The sequence below is a fragment of the Cinclus cinclus genome, chromosome 7 (assembly GCF_963662255.1).
Source record: "Cinclus cinclus chromosome 7, bCinCin1.1, whole genome shotgun sequence".
Taxonomy (NCBI): Eukaryota; Metazoa; Chordata; class Aves; order Passeriformes; family Cinclidae; genus Cinclus; species Cinclus cinclus.
In genome coordinates, this window is record NC_085052.1 from 21,513,163 (window position 1) to 21,531,619 (window position 18,457).

At 42.3% G+C, this 18,457-nt stretch overlaps 1 protein-coding gene across 1 annotated transcript; it reads right to left on the reverse strand.

Annotated features, from left to right (window-relative positions):
* Positions 1-7,040: 7,040 nt before the first annotated feature.
* On the reverse strand, positions 7,041-15,979 carry LOC134046129 (dual specificity protein phosphatase 13B-like). The gene is made up of 3 exons (XM_062496394.1): positions 15,789-15,979; positions 14,899-15,119; positions 7,041-7,255 (listed from the first exon to the last, which is right to left on the reverse strand). Exons 1-3 carry the CDS (start codon positions 15,977-15,979, stop codon positions 7,041-7,043), a joined length of 627 nt encoding a protein of 208 aa, XP_062352378.1.
* Between the last annotated feature and the right edge of the window lie 2,478 nt (positions 15,980-18,457).

The window sequence follows — 18,457 nt, forward strand, 5'->3', positions numbered from 1 at the left end:
AAAGACAGTAGGAGAAGACATCAGGTGAACTGAAGAATGGTGTGAATTGCTAGAAAACAATTTTGGTTGAAAAAATCGAAAAACTCCTTTGTGTTACTGACTTCTCCCAAGCACTCCCTACCTCCCTGAAGAGCCACATCCTGCTATTCTGCCTGATCAGATGAGCTGTTTAAATTGAAAGCACTCTGAGACTAACATGCATGCCAGAACTGTTTTCCTTGGTACAGTTTTCATTTCTTGTTATATTATGTCTCCTTTGATTAATTCAAATATGTAGGAAATTAAAAAGTTGGTCACTGATTTTTAATCAGTTATGTATTCTAGTCAGGTATCAGCTAATTACATGCAGAGAATTAGCAGTTGCATCTGAGAAATGTGTTGCTTAGCCTTCACCTGTGCAGAGTGTGCAAGGCTGGGACTTCCTTGGGACAACTGATGAGGAGGAGAGCAGTCTCCCCTGGCCTGTGACAGTATTTGGTCTCGGGATCCAGGAGCTGGGGTGCAGCCTCTCCCTGCAGCCAAGTGCTGCCTGGCTGAAGAGGCTGGGTCTTCACCAGTGTAAATTTTTCCTTCTGCGAAACCCTTGGCTAGGGAACATCTTCTGGTTATTATTTCTTTAAATCATCTTCTTGTTGGCCATTATAGATTGAACCCCTTAAAAATGTTCTCTGCATGGGAGACCTAGGCAAGTCACATGTACTGGTACCTCCAAGCATGGCCACAGCCCCAGAGACTGTGCAGTTTTTTGATAGTTACACATACACACATAGAAGATTGGAAATGCAAGTCAGTGAATAGAACAAAAAGTAAATTTAATTTTCCAAATATTCTTAGTTTGAATAGTCTCTGATAAAATGTTTTTCCTGCTAGTGAGAACAGCTAAGAAAATTGTCTTTGAGTCCAGCCCTGGGATCCTGCTGAGTCTCTCTTGTGAATGAGCAATGAAAAGTGGCCATTCATTGCTGAATGATTATTTTTCCCCTTCAATGGATTGTGGGGGGAGAAAACCTCCAAAATCCAAGTCTTCTATGAGTCCAGCAGACTAAAAGCATCAGGAAACCTCTGGAGGGAAGTAAAAAGTTATGAATGGAGAATAAAACACTGATGCAGAGCAAAAGGGCTGTTGTGTATAAAGAGCAGATGGGAAAATGTTGAGTTTCAAGTTTAAAAGACAAGGATCTGAATCTCATTCAGCTGAGCAGGGGAAGTGGTTTGGGTTTCCTTTCCTTGGAGGGTGGCTCCATTTGATGAATTGTCGAGATGTGCTATAAATGTTTAAGATTTATAGGAGAGGCTCCAAGTAATACTGATGAATAGCTAAAAATAGATATGATAGGAAAATATAAACTGACAAACAGATCATCCAACACAACAATAACTTCATAATCATGCAACTGTTGCCAACTGAAGATGGGAGACATGGCTTGAAAATGAGCTTTTGTTTTTCACATCTGAAAGTTAAAGGAGTCGGAGTGGAAACAGATGTTCTTGAAAACAATGTGTCAGAATAACTCTAGTAACAGCCAACTGTTGCCAGAGCTGAGCAAATAATTCCTTGCTTACGCTTCACTGGCTGATGGTTTTCCAGTGGTGGGTGGGGTTTTTGTAAAGAACTCATTTATTTATTTATTCATTGTAAGCAACCAAAATTATGTTGATGCAAAAATTTTCAGTGTCTCACTTCTTACAGTTCTGTGCTTCTTGGGAATTTTTGTTGAAGAGCTGTTGGTCTTCCAAAAGCAATATTAAGGGCTTTGATGGATCATTTTGGTTGTAAATGCTTGTGAATATTTCATTTTTTATATTTAATATTAGATGAATTGATGAATTATAATTGTTATTGGATTGGGAGGGATTAGATACTTTGTTTCATAAAAAGGGGTTTGTAGAACAGCAACTGCCAGAAGACTTTTACCCTGGGAATAACCACACTAGATCTTACCTACTACAACAGCAGAATTGTTGAGCTTTCATTTTTAGTGTCTGCCTGCTGAACACCTACAGAACAGAAACATTCAACTCAATGGCTGATGTGTGGACAGACAGAAGCATCCAAGATCCTTTGTGCAGCAATGAACTTGATCTGTGCTGGAAGATCTTCGTGGTCATGAATATGACTGGCAACAAGAAGGACCAGTCTGCAGCAATTGAGGGACCCTATTCCTTGATAAGTAACATTTTTTGTGAGGGGAGGCTCTGCCCACACCTTGAGCAACAGCCAGATTAGAAGTGTGAGCTGAATCCCAGTCTTCCTTTTGAATTTGATATTTTTATCAGCTGACTGGACTTGCTTGTGCAGATTTTTTATTTGCACTCTTGTGAAAATCTTTTTATTTGCAATAGTGTTTCCATTTGGAAATTGCCTTTGTCTTCAGAGTTAACTTCCCTGAGAGTGGTTTCAAAAGTTAATCTCTGGAGAATACTGCATCTTGTTTTACAGTATTCAGATGCACTTTTACAAAGTAAAGTAAAAGATGTTGCTCTTTTTTGGATACTATTATCACCCTTACTTGCTGCTACCTTTTTGTCTGAAACATGGGCAGAGCTCAAAGATTTGGGGAAGCTGTCATGAACTTTACTTTCGTAATTAAATGAGGAAACACTAGATAAGACATGATATGGCAATATCACAGAAGCTGGTCTGTGGCAGGGTGGAAAATAGCTACTGATAGGAGGAAGAAAAAGGACAATTTTTTAGAGAATGAAGCAGGGAAAAGTTTGCTTGAACATCTGGGGTTGTTGAACATCAAGATGATGGAAGGATGTTATGGAGGCAGAAGCAGGCGGAGGAGACGCAGAGCCAGATCCTCAGCTAACATTGCTGGGTATTTTTAGGAGTGCTTCCTGAGAGTGCTTTCTGTATATAAACAGTCAAGGTTCCAGGAGGCAGTGGTGAGGGGGAGCAGTGTAACTTCATGATACTTTTACTGCAAATAGTACATTGCAAAGAGCAAACTGTTTGACTTTATTAAACTGCAGCCTCCTGCAACAGATCAAGGGTCTAGTTTCTAAGCAAAATAATTGTAACCTAAAGAAAACTTAAATGTTGAAAGTCCCATAGGCCCTAGATTCCTGTTTGACTTGGCTTCAGGAGCTGCACATACTATTTGAACCTTAGACTGTGAAGTAAATTTGCAAAGCACAAGCTGATTTGAAGCCCCTTTCCACACTAACTCATAGCCTTGTTATCAGAAAAATACAGGACGGAAAACAATGGGAGGAGGATCAAGTCTGGCAAGTGGTCCTGACAGTGGTTTGCAATTCTGGTGGGGCTGGCAGGAGCTGGGCAGATCTGATCTAGGCATCAGGGCTATGCAGGAGAATGCTGCTTGGGCTTGGCCAGTGCCAAGGTTAAAGCAAAATCGGAGCCATGGGCTAACTTGGAACAGGGCAGCATAATGAAGAACCGGGCTCTACCCGAGACTGCTTCCCTTCACCCTTGTTTACAGGCATGAGGGTTACCTAGGGTGCTGTATCCAAAGAGTGGTCCTGTGTGTGCTGGAAGCAAAAGCTATGGATGAAGATGCTCCCATAGGGAGAGCAGCATCCTTGCTGCAGCAACTCCAAAGCTACCTGTGTAAGGAGGAATGAATCAATGCACCTGCGAGAAAAAGGCTGACACTCTCAGCTGTTGTCACTACACACAGTGAGTACCTGGACAGTATCTTGGCTGGTATTTCTTTCCATGGGAAACCTGTCCTTGGCACCATCCCTTTGCATGCAACTTACTGAAAATTTCTGTCCTCTCTTCCCTTGGCTCCTTGCACGGCAGATTTATGGTCTCATTTTCCTTTTACAAATAAAACCCTGAGCGCAAATCCAAAGGATAAATAACACAGTGCAGACGTGCCCATGGCAATATTCTCTGTATCACTACTGAAAGTCTGAGAGAAAAAGCTAGTGAAGGCAAGATATCTCATGTGAAAAAACTCCTCTCATGTTTTTGTGCCAGTTCTGGAGGTTGGAGAGCAAACTTCTTGTGCTTTTCCCCAAACATCCTGCTGCAGCTCAGGCAAACTTCACGTGTCTTGTCTGGAAAAGGGGCCAAGGCACCCATCCTTCCTGGCAGGGTTTTTGTGAGGGAGGTATACCAGCTCCATCACAGTGGTCAAGGTTTCTCCTTCATAAGGATAGAATGAACAGGTGTTCATAAATAAACCTGAACATTTACTCTGCACCAGGTAAGAGTGCTCTTGGAAATCATAGTGGTGTCACTGTTGCTCTGCCCATTAACATCTCTGCTGTTCCAATTGCTTCCACCCTACTTGTGGCCTCAACTGATATGGCTTGGGCAGGAAATATTTAACCAGGGCACAGGGCAAGTGCCACAGAGGCACCAAACCTGCAGGGCTGCATGGGGCTCCTTTCAGCTGCCTTGGCAGTGCTGAAATGGACAGTTACAGCCTTGACTAAACACCTCGTGTTAGCAAGGGTGGCTGTGGGGGAAGGAAGTTACTCCTCATTTCTCTGGCTGAGCTGGTGGTTTACAGCTCTGGATCTTGAAATCATACCACAAGATATATCTGGAACCACCCTCAATATTGTTTTCATTCTGCCTTGATTTCAGCTGCAATTTTAAGAGGTTTTTGTTTAACTAATCACAGAGGCAATAAGCCTCAGTGTGTAGGACATGTGGGTCAGAGGTTAGGACTTAAGTGTCATCAATATGGAGCCTGCCCCTGTGCCCCTGCCAGGCCACTCCATGGTGCTGCAGCCTTCACAGAGAGGGGAGCTAATGGTGGGTTTAGCAATAATGTCTCCTGAAGGGTAGGGAACCTGGAAGGAGATGGGGGCCCTACCTCTCACTCTCTGTACTTCACAGCAATGCAAAGCACTCAAAATAGGAACTTCTCAGAAAAGGATTTTTTTTTTTGGCCTGGGGATTGGATTGTTCTCTTTGGGCCTTTTTGCATGTTTTTGACCTCTTGTTTTTATTTAGTTGGGTTTTAACCCATGTTGAAGAGGAAGTTTCTACTGTACACCTGTAAATGGCAACAAGAGCCAGAAGGCCTGCTCTACCAGTGCCCTAGCTTAGCTGGCATGCTGCAGTTCCACACAGATGTATTGATCCCAGCTCCAAGTCATGGATGGCAGGGAAATCTATGGTCTGCCCTGGCTAGCTAAAGTAGTCACGCAATGACCAACAGGCCTCAGCTGGGGTAACTTTAGGCTCAGTCAGTCTCACAAGTTGTTCCCTTTAAGTTCTTCCCTGCAACCACATATGTTTCCAGATGTGCAACTCACTGGAAATTATGACCTGTCCTGATGGGCTCAATGCATGGAGATTTTGGACTGTTGTGTTTCATACATGCTTTAATACAGGGATTGGCATGGGCTGAGTTACAGAGGCTTGAAGGGAGTGGTTCGTAAGGCAACTAAAAATAACACTCACAAAACAGCTTCAGCATGGTCTGCAATAAAAAAGAATCCCCAGACAGACCAAGGTGGAAGAGACCCAAGTGCCAGGAGTGGTTCAGTCACCATGCTTACTGAAATCTAATCTCCTTGCTGTGGCAGGCAATAAGAGGCCTGTGAAAACTATAACCTCACTGATTTTTTTCCATCATTAGCTATGGCCTCGCTTCTGACTGCTCACTCCAGTCTCAAAGGATGGGACCTTTTCTGGAGGGAAGACCTGTGCCTCTGTTCCCTGAGAGGAAATTAGTCTGTAGCATTGCTATGCTTTACTTAATATGTTTATGAAAGTAGAAACACCACCTGAATTCCTCTATAGACTCTGCAGGGAAATAATGTTTCCATATTGCATTATGAGAAATGCAGCAAAGGTGTGCTATGCTCAGTTAGTATTTTTAATGTATGGAGGTGAAAGAAACTTCAGTTCAGAAGAAGTTTATGCTTCCCTCTTTCTATTCAACATCCATAGTGCTATAAATACAAACTGCAGGGTACTTTCAGAACTGAGAGCCTTTAAGACTTCTCGAGGGAAAACATCACACCAAATTAATCTGCCGTCAAGTGGAAATTCTATATTGTTTGCATTTGCCAATGTTCTGTATGTGGCTGTAATTGCACTGAAGCAAATATCTGCTTCAAGTTCTTCACAAGATTAAATGTGGCCAATTGGGCGTAAAAGAGTAATTGAAATGCAGAGCTGCTGCTTTGGATTTCTTAGAGGCATTGCTCATTTTTGCTCTGACATGACAACACTAGGTTCTGACTTACCATTAAAACAGGGAAATTTGGGGAATGTGATTTCAAATGTTGGGTTGCAAGCTAAGAGGAGGACATTTCTGTCTGGCACTGCACTGCCCTGCAGTGTGCCAGCAGGCAGTGTGCCCTAGGTGTGCTCCTTGATCCATGTGTGCAATGGGACACCTTCCTCTCTCTGACCAGCAGAGACTCTGTCAACAACTGGGCCCCAGGGTGCAGCTTGAGAGCTCCAGAGTTGGCTCCTGAGGATTTCATGGTACTTAAGTTCCGAGTATTTGCCATAGATTTGAAGCAAAAAGGACTTGTGAAGGTCCAACAAGAGCCTCCATGACTTGTAACATAGGGAGTCTATGGTCTGAATTGAATCCTGACTTGTGTCACCACGGCAGACGAAAGGACCACATCAGCTTGCAAAACCTGCAGTCTCACCCTAAGCCAGCTGGACGTGAAATTTTAAAGATTTGCTTCAAAGCTTTATGCTTTCTTTTTATTTTACTAGTTTAGTCATTTTCCCTCTTGCCAAATAAATGCAATTATAAGCAAGTAAAAAATATTTTTTTCAAGTTGACTGTGCTGCCTTTTAGTTCTACATGAAAACCCAACTGCTCCCTATGCCCTGCCCAACAGGTGCTTAAATAAACAGGCCCAGGTGAGCAAAAGTGCCAGTTTGAATCCTTTATTTCATTTTCTTTCCAATTAGTGGGCTTATGCAAAAAATACATGCCTAACTGTTCCTAACAGTTTGCTCATGCTCAGTCTTTCCCCAGAGTTTCTCCATGCAGCTACAGAGCAGTCCTGACAGCACCCTTGCACTCTTCAGTGAGGGCAGCATCTCTTGGGCTGGTGCCAGGAGACAGAGCTTCTTGGCACTAGCAGGCCTCTGCTCCTCTGCCCGTGCCCCTTCCTAACTGGAGGTCCAACTCCCGAAGCTGCTGGAGGAAGCCGGAGTTGGGGCAGATCCCTCTGTGGAAGCGCACAGTCTGTATGGCAGCGGTGAGGGACAGCCCCTCACAGATCATTAAGAAAGCCAGGACAAGAGTTGCAGACCGACTGATTCCCATTGCACAGTGAACCAGTACTTTGCCTGGAAAAAGGAGAGAGATTTGCAGTTATGCCAGCAGGCCTCATGATGGGGTTTATTGTGTTGGAGCAGAGATAGAAGCTGGTACTGGGGATGGGCAAGCAGGTGTGTACAGCCCTGCAGAGCAGCCCTGGTGCGGTTCCCCTGGTTGGGGAACGTGGAGTTTTTACTGACTGGGGACAGAAAATTCATAATTGTGTTCCAGGATCCATGGTCACTTGGATTGAGGTTAGCTGCCAGCTTTAGCCCTTATCCCCCATGCCCAGCCTGCCATCCGTTGTGTCCATGCTTGCTCATGTGTGATTTTGGGAGTGATTTATTTGCTGGCAAAGTTCCAAGAGGTCGTGCTTGAAGGCCGTACTGTGGGAAGCAGCCTTGGCAGGTTACTTACTACCAGAGGGCTTAGAAACTTGGGATTTCAGAAGTCCAATGCTCAGGATTGCTCACTGCTGTCACAGCAACACTCCTGGTTTTCCACAAGCTCTTTTTTTTTTCTTTGCTTAGGGCAGTAATGCTTTCTGAGGGTGCTGACTGCTGCCCAGGCTTTTTTTGGAAGTGTGTTAAGAAAATGGGCATTATCATTAAGAACAGCTCTTTGTATATGGCATTTGCACTGGGTCACTTAGACATTTTTATCTCTATAGCCTACCCCATACTAATCATTGTCCTTCTTTAATGCCTCTCTTTCTCCTTGGTTTATTATGTAACCAGTAGGAAGACAATTTATTAAATGCTTTTAGTTTTCCAGAGATTTCAATGCAAGGTGTGCATCTTTGTTAGAAGTTCATTAAGAGTAGCATAATGAATCCTTCCCCTGTTGCTGTAAGTGAGCCTCGGGGAACACCTTCAGGGATCCAGCAGGGTAACTCCCTCCTTCCCTCTGTTCTGCTTTTAGTTTTCCTGCTGTGATCATGAATGAAAGCAGCCTAAGAAGCTAAATTCTGTATTACAACTGCCTCCTAGGTTTCCAATGTGTGATTTTGACCTATTGGAAGGAGATGAATATTTTTTCAAGTAGTCTTATTTGAAATTGAAGGAAGTTTTTTAATTAAAAGAAAATTTTGCTCTCAGATGGAAGGGTTCAGGTTTGTGGTCCTTTCCCTCTAGATGTAAACAAAGAGCTCATTCTGGAACCTGAAACTTTGCATGTTGTAAATACTGTAAAATGCTTCAACTTTCACAAAAATTGTAAGATCAATGAGAAAATTTTATTTGAGTGTGAAACTTAATTGTTATATAACTGTTCTACTCATTTATGACCATGCCTGAGCATTTTCAAGCTCTCTCATCCTTTGCTGCAGTCAGATCTATTTTTCTCACAGAGACTGTGGCCCAGCAACTCAGCATTATTAGAGTAACGAGTGATTAGAAGCAGATATGAATTTCTGACCACTTAATGGACAGCCTCCAATTAAGGCAGCTGAAGAAAATGTCATTTTAGCATGGAAATTTCTGCACAGTTCTTCACTGGAACTCTTCACAAGTTTGAAACAAAGTACTTTCTACCTTTTTTTCAGGTTTTTTTTTAAGACTGTCACATATGTGGTCTCTTGTTCATTCACTGTATAGCTGGACAATATGCAATTTAGTGCAGTACAATTTATATCCAGAAAAGATGAAAAATCAGTGACAACAATCCCATATTGCTTTTTTTCATTGGAGATGGAATAGACTATCTCAGATGCTGCTTCTCTGCAAAATGTAAAGAGGGGTAGAAAGAACAGACAGCTTTTCAGGGCAAGTTCATTGTTTTGTTCGTGCTTACAGCATCTTAACATCTCTATTACTAGGGAGCAAGACAAAAGTATCCTTGTTGGATGATGAGTCTAGATCCAGACAAAAACCTCAGGCTGATTGCCCCCATCCCCCCCAGGTGTTAATTCTGGGTACTTTGTGCACAGCTTTTAATCTTAAATCCCATTTTGTTTATGACAAAGTATTTATTTAGCAACCATTCTAGTTCTGACTAATGATGATGGCATAGCCACATGCTCTGAGAGGGTAAGCATGTGTTGTGAAAACCTGCTCTGGCCAGCAGGTTGAGAGAAGTGTTGAATTCCACAATGTATGTGACACAGCCACCTCTCATTATCCCGGCATGAGAAATCCGAGCGCAGCCCTAAAGATAGACATGTCTTCAGCAGAAATAAAGGGACAAATATAGTCTCCAAGGAAGTGGCAAAAACAGCTCTGGTGACAGCAGACTTAGGTCACACATCAAAACCTTTGGGGGAAGGAAGAGGTTTTCCAATGTAAGGCCACTTTTGCAGAATTTCTGTTTTCTCATTCAGATACAATTTCACAGAATTTACTGAGCTATTGATGCCCTTATTCAAGCTCAATTACATCTATCTGTCAATTCCATTAACTTCATGAAAATTCTTGGAAGTGAAGTCCTGCTTTTTATGGGCATATGGAGAAATGTTTTGAACTCTTGCTAAAAGATAATGCTAATTTGAATTTCCATCAGACTTCTTTTTCAATGTTCTGCACTTCCGTTAGCCTTCCCACCAACCTTGTAGGGTATGTACGCTGTATTATTTTCCCCAGAGGAGGCACTTGGGATCCAAATAACCCTGATCTGAGATTTTCAGAGGAGCATAAAGGAATCAGGAGTACAATTTCACTTTGAAAAGTACTGCAAATAGGGCTAGGCCAAAAGATTTTTGAAAAAATCTTTGCTTTAGTAGTTTGCAGGAGTTTGAACGACAATGTGGCGACAGGAATGGGAAATCCAGACATTCACCCAAACGTGCACCCCAAATAACAGAAGCCAAGGAACAAAATGTTCTGAAAACTTTTCTTGGAATCAGAACCACTCTTTTTTTTGTTGTTGTTTGTTTGTTTGTTTGTTTATTTGTCTGATACCAGCACTCTACAACTAAAGAATTTATGGTTTGAACTGCATCATAAGGGAGAAAAGCGAACAAGAAAAAACTAGAAAGAAATGGCCTTGATGTTTGATTAGATTTTGTTACACTGTATATTTTGAAATTGAATCTAAATTTGTGCATAAACTAGACTGGGGACAGGAGGCTTGATGTTCTGAATCTAGTTTTCTAGTAAAACAGTTTGATCATTTTCCTACCCCCACCCCACCTATATGAAGACTTCTGCCTTTGAAAATGCTCTGCCCCACCAGCAGTCTTTAACTGAAGACCAAGCTGAGCACAGGCATAAATGATGCTGTTAAATATTGCCTGTTCTGTTTTTGTTGGAGGCACAGAAAGCAGAATAAATGCCAAGCTCCTGCTTGAGCAGGCTGGCTCTCTATTGTTTTGCATCCGTGTCTGAGAGAAAACTATGTCCAGAAAGAATACACTGCATTTTCTTCCCTGTTTCTCTGGCTTATCTGTACTTCAGAAGAGTCCTCCTGTATCAGCAAAGAGCTTTAGAAGGTGTCTCAGCAAAAACCTGGACAAGCCCCAAGTATTGACCTTGGTCCTAATCTGCATGGTTCTCTAATCACTTGTTCCCATGAGGATGTAGGTATATTATCTCTTTTACAAGTGCAATATCTATTCCTACGGTGTTAACCTCTCTGCATAGTAAAACAAAGGCTATGATAAATGCTGGTACACTGACAATAAAATGACTTGTTTGTTGCAGATAAATCAGTCATGTGAAATGATTTAATAAATGTAAAATTGCTCTAATGAAAGTAGATTTGAATTTACTGTGTGATTATTTTTAGTAAACAAATTGAATGTTAAACTTGAGTAAGGAAACAAAAGCTGTGTTGCTATTTGGTTCTGTTTACAGGGTCAGACCCTCGTCTCTTAGCAGTGGCTGCAAATGGGTGAAGTGACACTCTGGTGCCATCCTGCATGTGACCAGTGCCTGAAGCACGTCTGCTCCGTGGGCTGCCTGCGGTGGGCGATTCCAGCCATTCCATCAGCCCCTCGCGGGATGCAGCAGAGATGTCCCAGCACTCAGGCTCAGATTCCTGGGTGGCTGCTGGAGCACAGCCACAGAGAGCAGCGTTCACAGGGGCAGTTGTGTGCTCCCCTGTCATGGGGCAGGCAAGGAGGTTATAACCCCATCTCCTGCACCACAGAACGCGTGCCGTGAGCTGCCATCTTCCAACTCTGCCTTCCCCACCCCCATTTGGTTTAACATACAGTGCAAAGAGAAGCTGGACTGGTCCCACATTAGAGGACCATGTTGAAACCTTCTCTCTGAGCATGAAATAGGATCCCTTAGGAATAATGGGATTAACTGAGAAGGAGTAGGGGCATTTAGCTTCTGGCATTATTAAATCTTGCAATCCTTATTTGAAATTTTGCACCACACATCTCGAGCTACTTTTTGCAGAGGCTGACAATAACTGTCATCTGTCTGGAATTTGTGCAGAACAATAACACTTGGTTTTTAACAACGGATTATGGATATTCTATCCAGCTCATGCCTGCTGTAACTCTACTAACATCAAAGGGTTTGCACTAGGGATAAAGTTTGCACATTCAACTTTGTTGCCAAATTCAAGTTGGGAAATTCAATGTTGTTGAACAAGATGAGTCATTAAAACACATAATAACTTATTGTCCTTTTGCTAATCATCATTAAATGAGCAAAATGTCCTAAACTAGCCCTTGTTTTCTGGCAGGATGGATTCAATTTGGCTTAAAATGAGGCTCCAGATCTGTCACCCACAGTCACTGTCCCAGCTGCCCTCATTCCATTGGATCCAGCAGAAGTATTCTGCTCAGCAGGAGAGCTCAGCTGGGCTAATGTGCCCTAGGGTTCCAAGATTTTCTCATCTCCTGTTAGGTTTTAGCCAGGTGCAGAATCCACTGCCTATTTCTTGATTAATCCAGTATCTGTTTTGTCACAGCTGAAAATAGCAAGAAGCCTACGAAGAGCTTTAAATAGTGGCAAGTCAGAGCAGGTAAGGGCTGTCATCTGCTGCAGAGTGGGAGGTCAGACTGATGTATGTAATGCACCTACAGTGGAGTCAAGCAAGAGGACCCTTTTCTCCAAAGTTAAGCAGCTTTCATAACTCTCACCAACACAAAGGTGACAGAAGAGGGAGCTTAGCTTTTCACTTGCTCCACTGAAGTGGAGGAAGGGAAATGACTGTGAGAGAGTCTGCCATTTCAAGATTTTAATGGGTGATTTTAACCTGCCTGTTTTAAACATGCTCGGAGTTCAATAAAATGCAAAGCTCTCTATTTGGGAATCTTTCTGTCAGCAGTGTTAGTTTAATGGTTTTCATGGCATGCTTTCATCAAGTTCTCTTTGCCTCTTCCTCCTGTTAGACTTCACAAAACCCTGCTGATTTACTTTAGGTTTAGCTGCACTCCAGAGAAATGCAAATTGCACAGGTGGCCATGCAGAGGGTCAAGACTGATATTCAAGGTGTTGTCCTTTGAGTTTGAGCATGAGGGAGAAGGCCAGTACTTTCCCAACTCCATGTTTTCCCTTGTAGGGAAGGGGACAGATTGTGCATCTGCTCACTCTTGTCTGAGCCTTCCCAAACAACTCTGTTATATGGACAAAGAAACTGCCAGGCTGTGCTGAAGGAAAGGTAGTCAAGGAAGTAGGGATGATAAAATAATGCTAATGCAGCATGGCTGCAATAGTAGTGCATGTATTTTCTAATTTCTGCAGCAAAGATGAAAAAGGAAGTCAGGATGTGATGCAGCCATTGACCACTGTGACAGGAACAGCTCCTAAGTGCACACCCTTCTGCTTCCTTTTGCTCACACTCTGGCACGTGAGTTTCAAGAAACTGCATTAAAATCAAACTCTTTACATCACCAAAGATAATATTCTGTTCAGCTAAGGTAGAAATCTGGAATGCTGTTGCCTGGACTTGTGGTGTAAAGCATCAGATTGTTTGTTTTTTTTTTCAAGCATGATGGAAATAACAATTCTAATGAGTACTTGATTCCTAGTTTTATATATGTTTGTCTCATATAGTCTTAACTTTGACTTGTCCTCTTGGGTAAAAAGGATAATATGTTTCCATTAAAGAAAAAAAAAAGTGTAGAATTTGCTTGTAATAGTTAAGCAGTAGTCTTAAATGACTTCTCAACCAAACAGTAGTACCTCATTACGTTCTGTATTTAATATGGACAGGCCTCTTGTCACCTGGTGTATTTTTTTTGTTGTTGTTCAATTTCACTGCTTATAATAAACACTTCTCTTTTTTTCTTCTAAATGATATAACATTCCCCTCCCTGTCTCATCCCTGCACAGGTCACGGGTATTTAGCTGCTAAATTTCTGTACCTCAGGAAATTATGCTTCCAGAACATCTTGTTTATATTTTTTCTAAACTGTTGCACTTTCCTCAAAATGATGAATGTCAGCAACAGCTGGACAGCGTATGATTAAATTTCACCTTGTCTCCATTCCCAGAACTCTACTTCCATATGGACTTCAGTAAAGCAGTATTTAAAAGCATGGGGGTAGGGATAAGTATGCCTTGAGCAGTAACTTGTTCTGCATTCATAACTTAGTATTTTGCCATGCATTTTGCAAAGCACTAATTTTGTTTGCTGTTGTGGCTTCTACAATTCATCTGCTGTTTTCTGTCTCTTGTCAAGTGATTTGGAACTTTGCTTTTACACACACGAATAGATTTTGGATCTTACCTTTCTCTGGAGCATTGCCAATAATGACTTCAATTGCAAATAGCATGTGCTGTAATAAAAATGGGTAAAAATCCAAATTCCCCAAATGCAGCCCTAAGTTGCCCAAAGGCAAATATTTTGTAACAGAAGAACCCCTCCAAAGAGCAGGAAACTCTCAGCGTACCTAGCATGAAGCTACACTGTTTGCAGTTAGTTACTGTGCCTCCCCTTCCTGGCTGGTATGTTGTGGATCAGATCTACTAGTGCATACAATTAAGATGGCTAGTTAGTAGTTGAGGACACTGATTGCAATTAAAGCTCACCATGATGCAAGCAAAATGGTTTGCTGAGTGTACAACTGTTCTCTTATTAAATCACATGCTTTCGAGAAGTATCTGTGCAGTTTTGTGGTACAGTGATGCCTTGCTTTTGTGAAGGCTTGCCCTTAGTTGTAATCATCTACCATTGGCCCCAAGCGTCTGGTGTTGTACCTGGCATGTATTTAGTGAATCTGAGGATATTGTGGGTTGTCTTCCTATTTGAAAGTTATACTTTTTCTAGCAACAGCATAACATTATTCCTGGCTGGTGGTGTTGCTTTGTCTCCCTTCTACAGAGTTGCTTTCTAGCAAGTTCTTCCCTATTCTGTGTTTGTAGTACTTGCACGGGTTGTAGCATTATAGTTGAATATTCTTACTCAAATATGATACTTGCCCTTGTCTTTTATTTTAAATCCCATCACTAATTTGAAAAGATCAAATAATGTGCCTCTTGCCAGGTCAGTGTGTCCCTGTAGGTAATAAAGGACACTTGCTATTTTGTCTTTTACTGATGAATAACACTAGGCACAGGGAGAACCCCTTTAAAGCATGCTTAGCGCATCGTTCCCTGTTTCAGTGAAACAGGAGCACTACCTCGAGGAGTTCAGGAGGTAGGTAGGATGCCACTTGGTTTGGGTTTCTGCATTCTTATCCACATGCAGGTGAGCTGGTTTATGTCAAATATTTGATAACTTGCCCTGCTTGTCTACTATGCAGAAGATATGCAACATGCACAGATGATCTAGTTACCTCTTGGGGAATTCAGTGCTGCTCTGATGTACTGAGCAACTGGATAGAAGTGAACGCTGAGATCAAAATTTGGGTTGTCCTCTGCTTCTACTCCATAGTAATCCACAGGCAAGTCGTTGTAGAACTCGGGCCCAGTGTTGATGCGGAATCTCCCGGCAGCGGCATTCACAACATGGGAGATGCCCATGCGGCTCAGCTGCGCCTTGTCACGAGCGACGTACCTGGAAAAAGATGGGGAATTGTATTCGCCTGCTGCATTGCAATGCAGGGAAGAACCTGCTGCTGGTGGTGAGTTTGTTACAACTGCAGGAAGTGATAGTGGCTATTTTTTTGACAGGTTGATTGGGTTCAAAGTGTCCATCAAAATACTTTGAGACAGAAGTGATTTGTTAAGAAACTAGCTCTTAGATCTCCCTCAGTTTTTTTCCCAAACATATGTTTAGATGGTTCTCAACTGATGAAAGGTGGTGGTGGACATATTTCTGCACAAGCTAAGGGTTTTCTGATTTCAAGGACTCTCACCAAGTCACCTCTGCTGAGTATTCATCAGTTCAGAGGACTGATGCCATCTGGCAAATGAGCTTGATCATGTTTTACCCAGCTCTGGCATGACTGCCTGAAGTAGCAATGCCACAGCTCCAGTGGGCTCTTGCAGTGTGTGACTTCTGCACTAATGCAGGAGGAGAAACCAGGAGGTTGGGGATATTCTTTTTAGTCAGTTAGGATGCTTTTTCTCTATGCTACAGCATCATATGCACAGTTCAGTCTTGTTCAACGCTTTAGATCTTTTGTGAGATGTCCCCAAATTAGTGCCTAGCTCTCTGTTTTTAAATAGAGTGGAAGATTTGGGGGAAGAGTTGCAATAACCTTCAGCCCTTCCTGTCTCTTACAGGTCTCCCACATAAAGGTTTGGCCAGACTTCATCCACATGCCCTGTGGGGTGTGCGCGTGTGCAGAGCAGGCGCCGCAGCTCCTCCAGGGATGGTGTCCCAGTGCTGCTCCCACTGCCGGGCATCCAGCTTGAGGCACTTCTTATCCTAGGCCGCCGCAAGTCCTGGCTGCACAAGGAGTCCCAGGCCATCCTGAAAGAGGAGAGCAGACATTCACCACCAGCCAGAGGTATTTCTGATGGCCCCCTTTCTTCCTCTCACCTTGCTGAAAAGTTGATTAAAACTTCATTATGTTTTTAAAGATCATTTTCTTCATAGGAATTGGGAAGTTTGCACTACTGTCTGGAATTCTAGATACAATTATTAGCACAGTGAAAAAGCTCAGCCCTTGATATGCCAGCACAAGACTTCTGCTTTCACATGAAAAGAGGTAATGCCATGGAAAAAGTATTGTGTCAATATATTTCCTCAAAGGGTGTAGAAACAAAGTATTCACACAGTATGCTGAGGTTTTCCTTTAACCAGGTAACTAGGGTTTCCTTATACACACTTAATTCTGATTTGTCTTCTAATTTGCTCAACACACTGATCTGGACTGAGTAGAAGCAGTCATGCAAAATCTTCAACACTGGTTAGCTATTAATTGTCAACTTCAATGGAGAAAACTCTGTAAGAAAGGTTTGGTTCTTTCCAATGGTATATACTGGCCATACTGGTTTTCCTCTTGACAAATGTTCATGTTAGAAAAATACTGAATGAGTTACAGTGATTCCAGCTGTCATTTATATGAGTATTGACTATTTTTTTTAGTAAGTTCTTTTAATTTGCATTCCTCTCCTCTCTGTTCCCTCCAAGAACCATCCCATTTCTAATCTTGAAGCAAGTACTTCAGTTACAAGGATAAACACTTATTTTAGGCATCACTTTATCTCTGGAATTACTGTTTCTGTATGGTACATTTCTTTTGAAATAGTGGTTCCTCTACAGTGTTAGCTGTAGATTTGAACTGCTGGGAGGATTTTTAAAGAGAGGAATAGAAATTACATTTTTCCCAAAATTCTGTTCTAAGAAAATATTAAAATTTTAATTTTTGTATGTTCAAAAAATGAGCCAAACATCTGCATTGCAGAGATAGTAGGAAGTCTGTCAACTCATGAGCCTTAAAACAGAAGCATCTGTCTAGGACGTGGGTGAAATGGTAGTCAGTGAGTCAATGTCTTGCTCGGGCACTGCTTGAACCATGTCTTTTACAGAAATGACTTGAGGGGTGGTTTGGGGTAGAACAGTCCAGGACAGCAAACCTGAAATCTCCCATCTTTCTGTTGAATATATCTATTGTGAACAAATAGGTTGTATATAAGTTCAAGCACCTTCATTGACCATCTCTTTTCAAACACCAACTGTGGTGACATGTTCTCCTCGTTTCCCACACAGGTATTTTCTCTAGCCCTAAGTTCATATTTTGGTGTAACCTTATTTTGCATGCACAAAGACAGAGCAAGAGGGATCTGAAGGCTAGCCTGCCCTGAGAGCTCATTGCACCTTCATATTAATACATTTCTTAGCTGAAGGACAAATGGAGCAATTAATTCCCTGAAATATAAATAGAAAAGAAGGAGGGAAGTGTCAGGCCACAGAATGGTCTCTACAAGTCACCCTTCTGCCATGCATGTGGGGTGATCTGCCTTGCCACCCAGTTGCCAAGAGGAGCCCTTTGTACACCTTCTCTCCTGCCACCTCCATGGCAGCTCTGGCCTCTTGGATACAGCAAATTTTCACCAAGTGATGTACCCAGAATGGTTTTGTATTGTTACAAAAGCATTACAAAGAGCTCCACTTTGGAATGTGCTCCACTCCCAAATGTGCATGTCTCCTCCAGTGTCAGCTTTTACTGTGAAAACAAAAGCAGATGTTCTTGCCCATTTTGGATAGCTTTATGCAAGAGGAGCCATGGAGGAATTCCCTACTGGAACAGGCATTTCCCATTGATTTTGATCGCTGCTTTGACACTGGCCACCCCAGTGTCCCCTGTGCCAGATCTGCCTGGCTCCTGCTGATCTTGGACACTCCTCTGATCCCACATAGGAGGTCTGCAGCAGAAATGGGACTTGGATTTCCTGTGCCCTGACCACAGGGCCATCTGCCAGTTCATTAAGTGCTTTCAAGAATAACAACCTCCTCCAATCCTTCCCACCTCATAATATCTGCAGCAAATATTTCCCTTTTCTGATGTACCCTAATTCCTCGCAGTGTGGCTAATGACCACTCTAGGGCACTTCTCACTCCCTGTAAAGTTGCTTTAAACTGTTTTGGTTTTTTCTTACTCACTGCTGCCTGTTACCCTTTTCTCTTGCCCTTTCCACTGTATAAATACTTTGATTTTCCTATCACCTCAGAGGACTGAAGGCTGCTGGTAGCCTTGCTTTCCTAAGCCCAGGAGCTGGGCAGGTAACTGTGACATATAGTGCACCTAAGGAAAAGTGCTCCATCAAAGATTGTTTTGTTTTGTTAGAATTGTTTCTAGAAGGGAAAATAACTGCATAGGCTGGGAGGTACGTGGATATTTAAAGCTATGGATTAACAGTCTTTATAAGATGTGACTGCTTCTTCAGAATTATCCTAAGATGCCTTTCAGCTTGTGCTTGTATGGATATTGTATTATAGATAAG